The sequence below is a fragment of the Solanum lycopersicum genome, chromosome 1, assembly GCF_036512215.1.
Source record: "Solanum lycopersicum chromosome 1, SLM_r2.1".
In the NCBI taxonomy this organism is placed as follows: Eukaryota; Viridiplantae; Streptophyta; class Magnoliopsida; order Solanales; family Solanaceae; genus Solanum; species Solanum lycopersicum.
The window spans coordinates 6,119,025-6,131,944 of record NC_090800.1 but is presented as its reverse complement, the minus strand read 5'-3'; the positions used below and the strand labels follow the sequence as shown (position 1 = coordinate 6,131,944).

The window sequence follows — 12,920 nt, the reverse complement described above, 5'->3', positions numbered from 1 at the left end:
TGTGCCCAAGATTGATTTTCGGACCAGGTATGGGCATTATGAGTTCTTAGTAATGTCTTTTGGGCTTACGAATACCCCGGCTGCTTTCATGAGCTTGATGTATGGGATTTTTAAGCAATATCTGGATCTCTTTGTCATTGTATTCATTGATGATATACTGGTATACTCAAAGAGCAAGAAAGAACACGAGGAGCACTTGAGAATGGTATTGGAAATGTTGAGGGAGAAAAAGCTTTATGCTAAATTCTCTAAGTGTGAGTTTTGGCTAGATTCAGTGTCCTTCTTGGGGCATGTGGTTTCTAAGGATGGAGTGATGGTGGATCCTTCTAAGATCGAAGCAGTGAAGAGTTGGGTAAGACCTACTAATGTTACAGAGGTAAGGAGCTTCGTTGGTTTAGCTAGCTACTATCGTCGATTTGTCAAGGGATTTTCTTTCGTTGCTTCCCAATTGACAAACTTGACTAAGCAGAGTGTTCCATTTGTATGGTCGGACGAGTGTGAAGAAAGCTTTCAGAAGCTCAAGACTTTGTTGACTACTGCACCGATTCTTACCCTGCCAGTAGAAGGTAAGAATTTCATTGTTTACTGTGATACATCCTATTCTGGTTTGGGTGCAGTGCTAATGCAAGAGAAGAATATAATTGCTTATGCCTCGAGGCAATTAAAGGTGCATGAACGTAATTATCCGACCCATGATTTGGAGTTAGCGGTAGTAGTGTTTGCATTAAAGCAATGGAGACATTATCTATATGGGGTTAAATGTGAAGTCTATACGGATCATCGTAGTTTACAGTATGTCTTTACTCAGAAAGATTTGAATTCGAGACAGAGGAGATGGATGGAACTACTGAAGGACTATGATATCACTATCTTGTATCATCCGGGAAAAGCTAATGTTGTGGCAGATGTTTTAAGTGAAAAGGCAGGGAGCATGGGAAGTCTAGCCCACTTGCAGGTTTCTAGACGCCCATTGGCTAGAGAGGTTCATACTCTGGCTAATGACTTTATGAGGCTAGAAATAAATGAGAAGGGAGGATTCGTGGCCTCTGTGGAGGCAAGATCTTCCTTTCTTGATAAGATTAAAGGAAAGCAGTTTACCGATGAGAAACTGATCCGGATCCGAGATAAGGTGTTGCAAGGAGAGGCTAAAGAAGCAAAAATCGATGAGGAAGGTGTATTGAGAATTAAGAGAAGGGTATGTGTACCCCGCGTTGATGATTTAATTCACACTATTCTTACAGAGGCTCATAGTTCAAGGTATTCTATACATCCTGGTGCAACCAAGATGTATCGTGACCTAAAGCAACATTTTTGGTGGAGTAGGATGAAGCGTGACATTGTTGATTTTGTTGCTTAATGCCCGAATTGTTAGCAAGTAAAGTATGAACACCAGAGGCCTGGAGGGACACTTCAGAGAATGCTCATTCCTGAATGAAAGTGGGAGAGAATTCAATGGACTTCGTGGTTGGTCTTCCAAAGACGATGGGTAAGTATAACTCTATTTGGGTGATTGTTGACAGATTAACTAAGTCTGCTCACTTTATTTCGGTTAAGGTGACTTACTATGCAGAGAAGTTAGCCAAACTTTACATCTCAGAAATTGTTCGATTGCACGGAGTTCCACTTTCCATCATATCAGATAGAGGTACGCATTTTACTTCTAAGTTTTGGAAAACATTGCATGCCGAGTTAGGTACTAGATTGGATCTTAGTACTGCATTTCACCCTCAGACTGATGGTCAGTCTGAGCGAACGATTCAAGTTTTAGAGGATATGCTTCGTGCATGTGTGATAGAGTTTGGTGGTCATTGGGATAACTTCTTACCCTTAGCAGAGCTCTCATACAACAATAGTTATCACTCTAGTATTGACATGGCCCCATTTGAGGCACTGTATGGGAGAAGATGTAGGTCGCCCATTGGGTGGTTTGATGCATTTGAGGTTTGACCTTGGGGTACTGACCTTCTGAGGGAATCGTTAGATAAAGTGAAATGCATTCAAGAAAAGCTTTTAGTGGCTCAAAGTAGGCAGAAAGAATATGCAGATCGAAAAGTTAGAGACTTGGATTTTATAGAGGGTGAACAAGTCCTACTGAAGGTTTCACCCATGAAAGGGGTGATGCGGTTTGGTAAGCGAGGTAAGCTTAGTCCGAGGTACATTGGTCCATTTAAAGTTCTGAAGCGCGTGGGGGAGGTAGCTTATGAATTAGCTTTGTCCCCAGGACTCTCAGGAGTGCACCCGCTATTTCATGTGTCTATGCTGAAAAGATACCATGGGATGGAAACTACATCATTCGTTGGGATTCAGTTCTTCTTGATGAAAATTTGTCTTATGAGGAGGAGTTTGTTGCCATTTTAGATAGAGAAGTCCGCAAGTTGAGGTCAAGGGAGATTGCATCCATCAAGGTCCAATAGAAGAATCGACCAATTGAAAAGTCCACTTGGGAAAAGGAGGCTGATATGCAAGAAAAATACTCACACCTGTTTACAGATTCAGGTACTCCTTTTCGCCCTTGTTTTTCTTCTTGTGATCGTTCAGAGACGAACGATGGGTAAATTGGTATATATTGTAATGACCTGTTAGTCGTTTTGAGCAGTAGAGTTTATTTCTAGTAATAACTGTCTGGGTCGACGGATTCCACGACGGACCGTCATGAGCACGACGGACCGTCGAGGGGGTCTCGTTCCAAAACACTTAGATTCTAAAATTTTGGGTACTGAGAACAACTCTCTGAACTTCGCGACGACATGGCAGGACGGACCGTCACAGACCCTTTGATGAAATTTAGTCTCTGAACATTGTGACGGAGGCAGCACGACGAACCGTCGCAGGCACGACGGGCCGTCACAGGTTGCGTAACCTTGACTGGGTCGGATTTCTGTTAAAAGTTTTAAGGGGTGTTTTGGACTATTCCTGCTTATAATTATAAAGTTAGTGGGTTAAGGTTAATAATTCAATTACTTGGGGGTTAAAGGAGATAACCTTAGAATAAATAGTGGGTTACTTTTAGCATATTTTATGCTTAATTATATGGTAATTAGGGTAAAAGAAAAAGGGTTGGAATAAGGAAAAAATAGAAAGAACAGAGAAGAAGGGAGAAACGAGCGAGAGAAAGGGAAGAACGAAGAGGAAAGCAAAGCATTGACAAAGTAGATTGCCTGATCACAATTCTTCGGTGGAGGTAGGTTATGGTTTATGCTATTTCATAGTAAACTCTTAATAGCGAATGATAAGAATTGGGCAGTATTGTAAAGTCTTCTATATGCTTAATTGTATGCTTGCATGATGTGATTATGTAATTGTAATGGGTTGGAAAGATAAGGTTGTGAAGCTTAAACCTAAAACCCTCTCTGTTAATGATGATGCCTTGGTATAAAAGAAGGCTTGATAAACTAAAAAATGAGGTTAATGGATCGGGTGTCACGAATCGACACGTAGTATTAATGGATCGGGTGTCACGAACCGACACGTAGTATTAATGGATCGGGTGTCACGAACCGACACGTAGTATTAGGGGATCGGGTGTCACGAATCGACACGTAGTATTAGGGGATCGGAGTGTCACATTCCGACACCAGGATAGTAAAAAGAAAGAATCTTGAATTATGTTAATGTACTCAATTTAAAGAACCTATTTCCCAAATGAGTATGGTGTGGAGGCTTGAGACCTCATAGATGTGCTTGGGTTGTGGCCAATGGTTATGGTACTTGTTTTTGTTACCTGTTAAGTGTTATGGTTGATTTTACGTTAATATCTGATATATATTGCTTTCTATTTTGAGTTGGCCGATGATATCTACTCAGTACTTGTGCTTGTACTGACCCCTACTTGTATGTTTCTTTCCTTGTTATTTGTGGAGTGCAGCAAACGTACCGTCGTCTTCAACTCAACCGCAACTCTAGCAAGTCTTCACCACGTCAGATTTCAGGGTGAGCTATTGTTCCTAGCTCGGACTGGATTCTCTCTCATTCATGTCTTGATGTCCTTGAAGTTCCGACATGGACTATCTCTTGTATTTGTTTTAGCTTCCTAGACATTCTTAGATTTAGTAATTTGAGGATAGATGTTCTTGTGATGATGACTTCCAGATTTTGGGGATAATGATAAAATTTGAGTTTTAGAAGTTAATTATTTATTTCGTTAATGAGTTTTAAGTCTTCCGCATTATATTCTGTTTATTATGGCTGAAATGTTGGGGTTTAGATTGGTTGGTTCGCTCACATAGGAGGGTAAGTGTGGATGTCACTCGCGGCTCGTTTTGGGTCGTGACAAATATGTACCAAACAAATGACTTATTTTTATATAAAGCACCTGAATATCGAGTTTAACGACAATACAATAAGATTGCCTTGATAATGCAATTACTTGTGATAAGTCCACGGGTCTACATATGAGTATATTTGTTGTATATACAAAATATAGCACTATTTGTGTTAGTTTTTGATGATTTGATGTTTCAATATTCATGAAAAATTCAACACTCTATTCGAATAGTAGAAATAGATAATATCTTTTAGTTTTCAAATTTAATTTTTAATAAACATAAAATAAATTAACAAAATAAGAAAAAAGACGAACCAATAATAACATTATAAACATGTTTGTGATGAGTCATGTATAATTTGAAGGAAAAAATATTACAAATTCAAACTAAAGAGAAAATAATATCTAAGACATAGGAAGATTAAAATATGTTCATTGACTAAGATCTTAATCTTCAATCACTCAAAAATTTAATAGGAGAAGGAAAGACTGTTACAAGAGAAATGATGATTTATACAATCTAAAATCCTATGTGTGAAAATAAGAGAACAAATATATTGCATAAAAAAAGTATAGCTGCAAAAAATACCACGTGTGATTCACAAAAGTACTATTACCTGTAAATTATATACTTTAATCATATTTATTATTGAAATTTCACCTTTTAAAAAATGAACAACAAGCTAAAGAAAAACATTAAAAAGGGGAAAAGGAACAAATAAAAATTAATAAAATAAAGAAAGGGAAAAACAATGAACAGCCTGACTGAAACTACGTCATAAAAATACTCGGATAAATCTATATATCTTGAATTTCAAGAACACTTTGAATTGCATCACAAATTAATCTAAAAATAGGTATATTCTACAATAAAAGAGTCGTGGGGGGGGGGGGGGGGGACAACGTTAGAAGAAAACAACAAAGAAATAGTGTTAAAAATTTGAAACCTTCCAGTTTCAAAAAAGAAATTGATGGAGGTAGGAGGACAATGACATTTTTAGGAATCGTTGTCGCTGTCGAGAAATCGTTGGATGCATCACACTTCATATGATTGTCTTAGAGTTTTTAACTAAAATGGTGTTTCGATATCTTCCATGTCTTTTTAAATGTATATGTTGATGAAATGATTTGCTTAAAGAGATGAAACATAGTTTCTTTATTCACATGAAGAAAGTCAAATATTCACTTGGAAAAAGATTTAGTATTACTTTCAATTGTCTTTTCGCTTACCCTATTCATGATTATTTAGATGTAAGTTTCATATTGTTGGCTTTTTAATTATCATAATTATTGTAATTGAAATGTGTATTTATTTTTCAGCTAATTAAAAAATTAAAATATTATTCTTTTATTTTCACATAATGTTATATATATTCAAATAATGTTCAAGTGAGGATAAATTTGTAATTCAACTTTGAGCTAAGAATTTTTTCACTTATAATATAATATGATATACTGATGATATAATGATATGATATTCACTTAGTAATATAAATAATTGACTTTAGAACTAGTAAGTTAAATAAGTTACAATAAATTCTTGAACTCAAATCAATAAAGGTATAAAGGTTAAATTCTGAATCCATTCTCGTGCAGTCTTGCTAAATGAAGGTGGGGTTAAGGGTATGGACATAATAATTCAAGAAGAAGAAAAAAACCCATTATGTGAAAACATGACTAATTGTACCCAACGAGCAGAAGAGCTAACTCATCAATCAATAGGTTACAGAGTGATATTTCCAACATTTTACGTTGAAACAATCTGTTGATTCTACATATCAATGCATCTAGACAACAAAATTGGTTACATATAGGAAAACTTTACAATGACAACAAAATATAAGTTTATTTTCCTGGAGTCACCTTCCGCGTGGCGACTTATGATAGGCCTTTAATGGAGACGCAGAGGGTGTCACGCTGAGTGATGAACGGTGTTTAAATGGAGAAGCTGGAACTGAGCTAGAAGTGGCTCGATGCTCAATCTGAGATATTTTGTTAACGCCTTTCGGTGCTTGAAGCTGTTCAAGAGCAGCCAAAACTTCAGACATCCGCGGCCTTAGCTTAGGCTCGTTGCTTAGACACTGCCAAGCAAGGTTAGCAGCTGTATATGCTCCTTTCTGAGGATACTGTCCCTCTAGTTTAGTGTCCATGATTCGGAACAACCTCCTCTTGTCCCCAAGATATGGCTTTGCCCAATCCACAAGATTCTGCTCTACGCCAACCTTCATTTTATCGAGAGCACGACGCCCTGATAAAAGTTCAAGCAATACAACCCCGAAGCTGTATACATCACTTTTTGATGTCAATCGACCTGGCGGATAGCAAGTACAAAAACAACAACCAAGAATGTCAGGAACAGAATTTCACCAATCAGATTTGTTAAACAGCATAATCATAGTACTTAATCTTGCAAATTGACTGCGGAAAGTTATGCTATCTTGTGACAAGTAAAAAATCGAGTAGTTTCTATAACAAGGTTAGAGACTAGTAAAAATGGGGACTGACTGACATTCTTAATACTCCCACACGAAAATACGTCCAACAAGATCACATTTTCTTGATGTTCAAGTTGAACATGGCACAACAAAGTTAGGATAACACATTTCCGGTAATTCATGAGACAACCGAGACACAACTGTCCCTGTAGCATGATTTTCTATGCCGAAAAGCAAAATATTAACCTGTAGCAACATATTCTGGAGCAGCATAGCCCTGAGTACCGATGACTTGAGTGGACACATGAGTGCGATCACCAGTTGGGCCGGCCTTGGCTAAACCAAAATCAGACAACTTTGCATTAAATTCCTGCAGTCACAGACCGGGGAAAGATATTCAGTTTTCACCAGTTTTAAAAGAACATGACACTATTATATTTTAAAGAAAGGCAACTGAATTTGTGAGCACGTCAAAACTTAATACCTACCCCGTCTAAGAGAATATTAGAAGCCTTAAAATCCCGATATATAACTTGTTCTTTAGCATCATGTAGGAAAGCAAGGCCTCTAGCAGCACCAATAGCCACCTTAATTCTTGTCAACCAAGTAAGAGGTTGAGGCCCTCCTGTTAAACAAGATTCCAAGAATTACCACCAATTTATAAATCCACACACACAGTCACACCTCGTTATAACAACATTTCACTTTAAAGACTCATTTTCTCCAAAATTGATTATCCATACTATCTTTTACTTCATATTATTTACTTGTCTAGAAGAATAGTGACATTAATTATAGCATAAAAATAAAATATGTAATAGTTATCATCATCAAATGTCATAAACATAGTAAAAAAATTGAAATTTTAAAGTACAAACTCTTTTTTTTAAAATTAAATTGGTCAACAAATACATGTCTTCATGTATGTTACATAAAATCATTAAACTATTCTTTGGCTTACTTCTGTTTATAAAAGCTAAATGAAATCTAAACGTCAAATGTCAATATACATATAAAACGACACCTCATTATAGCAAGTAGCAACCATGATTAATTTAGACAAATGTTGCCACTTTAACGGGGTTTGACTGATATACAAGTCTTCACTTGGGTGTTCGATAATTATCCATTTCATGAAAAACTGTAACTCACACCACATGGACTAAATCAACAATCATCACAGAGTTAACAAACTTCTGTCAACACTGTTTGACTACTTATATCGCGGAGAAGGCCAATAAAAAGATTCAGAGGAATAATAATGAAGCCGGTTCAACATAATTAAAGTAAGAATTGAGGCAAGTGCTCTGTAATTTCACAACTTTAAAGTCTCGGAAAATTAAATCAGATATTTGGCATTTAAACCACAGATTGGCTCATACATTTCTTCAGATTCCTTGTAGTTTTTCGGTCTCTAACTTTATCCTTTCATGTGATTACTAGCATTAGCAAACAGCTTCTAAGACCCTAAAACATGATGTAGTAGAAAATCTCAGCTTTTCAGAAATTCCCTAATTACTTGTCTACTTTTGAATTGACACACCTATTATCAAAACAATGATTGGCATAGTGAGTTTACCATTTTACCCTTTTAATTATGAAGTAGATGAATAAAAAACTTAAGTTTTTCAAAATGTTCAACATTTTTAAAGTAATTAATTGAGGTTATAATAGGAAAAATAAATTTGTCTTTTCTTGATTTATCAAAATCGACAAGTAATTAGGCACAACTAAAAAAGGAAAAGTGGATAAGTAATTAGGGACAAAGGGAGTAGTATAGATATGTAAATAGATTTGAAAGTTTAGGTAGTGTGTTGACGTACTTCGAAATAAATGATTCTCCAAGCTTCCTTTAGGCATGAACTCATACACCAAAAGCCGATCATCTCCCTCTATACAATAGCCAATGAGTTTAACCAGATTTGGATGACGAAGTTGGCCAAGGTAATTAACTTCAGTCTGCAAAGCATTTCTGATCAATTACAGGGCCAACAAGATCAACAAGTTAAATAAGTTATAAATCTGCAAACGGAACATACCACCCACTCCTTGTGACCCTGAAAACCCTCTGGCTTCAATTTCTTGACCGCAATGACCATTCCAGAACCAGGCTTTGCAGCAGTAAGAGTATGTTCATCAATCCATCCTTTGAAAACATAACCAAATCCTCCTTCGCCAAGAAGACTGTCAGGTCTAAAGTTCCTTGTTGCACTTTTCAATTCGTTAAATGAGAAGGACTTAACATTGGGAGAAAACAAAATCTCGCCTTCAGATCTTGGAGTAGAAAGAGTATCAGCGCTGCTTTTCCGACTATAAGATGGAATACTTAGACTTGAAAGAACAGAAGAATGGCTGGTTCTGCTGGGAATCCTAGAGGCTCCGGAAGCTGCAATAAAGAATAGTAGAAAATGTCATTGCTCAGTCACATTTGGTAACAATCTAATCATAACTTAACCCAAGAAAGCCTCAAATTCGTAACCCGAAGTAAGTAGACTCAAATAACTATTTAATTTGGATAAAATATGTTCTAGACAGAAGTTATGCTCTTCAACAACAAACCCAATGTAATCCGACAAATAGGTGCGGTCTGGGAAGGGTGGTGTGAATGCAGACTTACCCCTACCTGGTGAAGGTAGAGAGGTTGTTCCCGATATATCCTAGGCTCAAGTAAAAGATATCAAACTCAAGTATGGAAAGAAAATACAGTAATGAAGAAATCATGTTAAAGATAAAGGAGATGAACGGTAGCAAAGCAACAAACAAGACATAACTGAAGCAAATGAAACAACAGGTAATAAAATCGAAGAATAAAATAGTAGTAGGGAAAACTACACAATGCTCAGATACCTACTAACCTGCTACCTGAATCCTTGCCCTTCATACCATCCTATCTAGACACATGTCCTCGGTAAGCTGCAAGTATGTCATATCCTGTCTAATCACCTCTCCCTAATACTTCTCAGTCTACCTCTACCTCTAACTCTTCTCATACCCACCACTTAAGTTAGTATATTTGATTTACCAACAAGCATCACATTTATATAGTAGCAAGTAAGATGCCATATGTGCAACAAAGATTGGCAACCAGAAGAAAGATTCCCATTTAACTGTTTGTTAATGAGTAATATCCATAAAACAAACAGATTGAGAAAAATAATTTGCTTGGCCACTGTTATGCATTCATCAATGGAGATACTATGGTTGGAATATAAACACACATATCTTCACATGTAACATGCACAAAACGCTAGTCAAAGGATTCATTCGTGAGAGAAAAATGAATCACCCATAACCTTCAAAAAAGGAATCATCCTATTCCACGAGCGTTAAAATATGCAGCATTAGCTCCATGTTAACGGTTTTCAATTGGCACTGATCATCTTAATAGACAAATGTATATTTTCGCTTTCCTATAAGCTTTCATCTTTGACAATAGCCATCAATCTTCTTGCAAATTTAGTCAATTCTATAAGCTTATTCTAAAAATTCAGCTCAACATGTCATTTATCAGTCTCAGCCGAGACTTTCTTATAACAACAATAACTGCACTAAAATCTTCCTCTCAAATTTTATGGTAGTACATGCAGAGGTGGAGCCAAGATTTTTAGTTTATGGATTTTGAACGACAATTAGTCCTTTTTTGCTTACTGGACTTTGAATAGATTATCTATACATATAGAATGAATTAAATAATACAAATACAGGATTTGAGCTAAAGCTATTGGGCTTAGCCGAATTTAAAGGCTTCCTGCCTAGTCTTTAAGCAATCATTTAACAAACAAAGTCAGTCATCTACGAGTCCCCAAACAAACAGAGCAAAAGAACTCAAAAATCTAACAAGGTACCTCAGTCTCCCCTGAACACAAAAAATGGTAATATATCAAATTCAAACAAATACTCACAACGAACAATAAGAAGCAATGGGCATCCCATATATAGAGCCCGTTGGGATTGGCTCCATTTCTTTTTATATATCATCCTTACTATAAATAGTTGGTCCATAAAACTTGTCATTTCATAAAATCAATGCATAAATTACAATATTTTTCCATTTGACCAACCGAACAAACTAATAAGCAATTAATGTTCATTGTAATTAATTCATATATTGAGTAATTACTCTCACCACTGTTTTACTCTATAAAATTTGATTTTGAAAAAGAAATCTCAACAAAAAAATTAAATAAAAAATGGATTCATTTATCATTTTATGAAAAGTTGACTTCAAAAAATATTAAATAAAGGTAGAATTGTACACTTAACATAATGCAAGTGAAATCTAAAAAGGTTCACATATAATAAGGAATAGAGGAAATAACTTTTAAGTAAAAAAAAAAAGTCAAACATAAATGACTTTTAAGTCAAAAAATAAAAAAGTAAGGAGAATCTACTTTTGGTTTTGAACTTTTTTTAAAGTTATTTTTAACTTTATCAAGCACTCTCAAAATCTAAAAACGACTTAAAAGTAGGTTTAACAAACTTTTAAACCAATTCAAACAACTCTTAAACATCTTTTTTAAATAAGTTAAGTTAAAGATTTGTGCTTTATACAACAAAACATTGAGTTCCCGCTGATTAAACCAAGATCATGATAAAGAGTTATAATTAAATAAGAAATGAATAACTTCAAGCTCTTTCTTTTTCTTTTTTTTGAAAAACTGAGGGAATAAACGAATTAGAAATAACTCAAGATTTATCACAGCTAACAACATCAAAAACAGTCCAAAAGAAGTAAGAATCGGATATATGAATCTCCAGTTCTAATTGGAAAATCACAGAACAACAACAACAACCGCAATAACAGTCTCAAACAAGTGAGGGTTGGATATATGAATCTCTACTTCTAATTAGAAACCATTCAAGGTTATCAAAAACAATAACCACATCAACAACAGTCCCAAACAAGCCAGGGGATCGGATATATGAATCTCCACTTTTAATAACAAACCATTCAAGATTATCAAAAACAATAACAACATCAACAACAGTCCCAAACAAGTCAGGGGGTCGGATATATGAATCTCCACTTCTAACAACAAACCATTCAAGATTATCACAAACAACAACAACAATCCCAAAAAAAGTCAGGCAATCCCCACTTCTTCATTTAAGCTCATTTCATATCATCATCAAACTATAAAACAAAACTCAAAAAAAATAAGTTCTTATATATAGTGCCAAAAAAATTCACACCCATTTCAAGAAATCTTAGTAGCTCAGTTAGTTAACTATCTAAACTTTCAATCTTGTCGGTGAGAGTTCGATTCCACCTTAATCCCCAACCTCTCCATCCCCACCCAAAAAAAATTATATTTAATTTTATTCATACCCCCAAAAAGGTAGTTTATCAAGTTCTTGAAAACAAAAAAAAAATAACAAAGCAAGAACAAGAAAAGAACAAAAAGGTAAAGTACCAGAAATATTGTGAGAGCTGAGAGTGGCATCAACTCTAGCTGATGAACCTAAACAGTTACCCATCTGTAAAACAAAACAACAGCAAAAGAAACACTGCACAAGTGTTTACAAGAATAATTTTTTGTTAAAATTTTTCGAATTTCAAGAAAGATAAAACATAGGTGTATATATGTTTCTTTTCAATTGAGAAAATTAAAAAAAATAATATACTTGAAAAAAGCTAGACAAAAATTTGTCCTTTTTGGTATGACAGCGTGAGAACAAGAGAAATTGTGGAGTACTTTCTCCTTTTTACTTATTTTATAATATTATTGTTATTCTGTTAGGTAAAGATAATGTTCTAGATAAATTTTGTACCTACTGGACTAACATCGCGTACATTTTGTGTCGGAGTACTATTTCTTCGATTTATTTTTACTTATTATCTTTAAAAAAGAAAATTTATATGCCATATTTTAAAAAATAATATAAATAAATATATATGTTATCATTATACTTGTATTAATTAATATATTATTTTTAAGAAAAAATTGTATATAATAGTAAACTAATAATCTAAAATAAATGGAATAGCTAGGGTTTGATTTAATTGTGCTCCATAGCAAACGTTAGCTAAAATTTGCCAGCGTCTCTCTCCTAAAAATCCGCTCGCCACTCTCCATTCTCGCTCGCCTCTCTCTCTTTATACACAGAAGTATATAATTCTGTTTCTGTTTTGTATAAAGCGAGAGAAAATTGTATATACACATGCAAAAATATATATCTTCGTGTTATACACTTAATTATACAATTTACAGGCATTTTAC

General features: G+C 35.0%; 1 protein-coding gene across 2 annotated transcripts; it reads right to left on the bottom strand.

Moving 5' to 3' along the window:
* Positions 1-5,925: 5,925 nt before the first annotated feature.
* On the bottom strand, positions 5,926-12,460 carry LOC101251803 (probable serine/threonine-protein kinase PBL3). 2 transcript variants are annotated; one of them, XM_004228343.5, is made up of 6 exons: positions 12,114-12,460; positions 8,739-9,085; positions 8,523-8,658; positions 7,188-7,324; positions 6,946-7,069; positions 5,926-6,575 (listed from the first exon to the last, which is right to left on the bottom strand). In XM_004228343.5, exons 1-6 carry the CDS (start codon positions 12,175-12,177, stop codon positions 6,124-6,126), a joined length of 1,260 nt encoding a protein of 419 aa, XP_004228391.1. In that variant the 5' UTR covers positions 12,178-12,460; the 3' UTR covers positions 5,926-6,123. The 2 variants fall into 2 exon arrangements, with proteins under 2 accessions (XP_004228391.1, XP_019069734.1); XM_019214189.3 differs by having other exon boundaries at positions 9,555-12,290.
* Positions 12,461-12,920: the final 460 nt, after the last annotated feature.

Bases quoted from the DNA above. Each gene is read 5' to 3' on its own strand.
- LOC101251803 (XM_004228343.5), bottom strand. From the start codon at position 12,177: ATGGGTAACTGTTTAGGTTCATCAGCTAGAGTTGATGCCACTCTCAGC. The intron at 8,659-8,738 runs GTATGTTCCGTT...AATGCTTTGCAG, and splicing joins AGGGTCACAAGGAGTGGGTG to ACTGAAGTTAATTACCTTGG. The intron at 7,070-7,187 runs GTAGGTATTAAG...CTGTGACTGCAG, and splicing joins CTAATATTCTCTTAGACGGG to GAATTTAATGCAAAGTTGTC.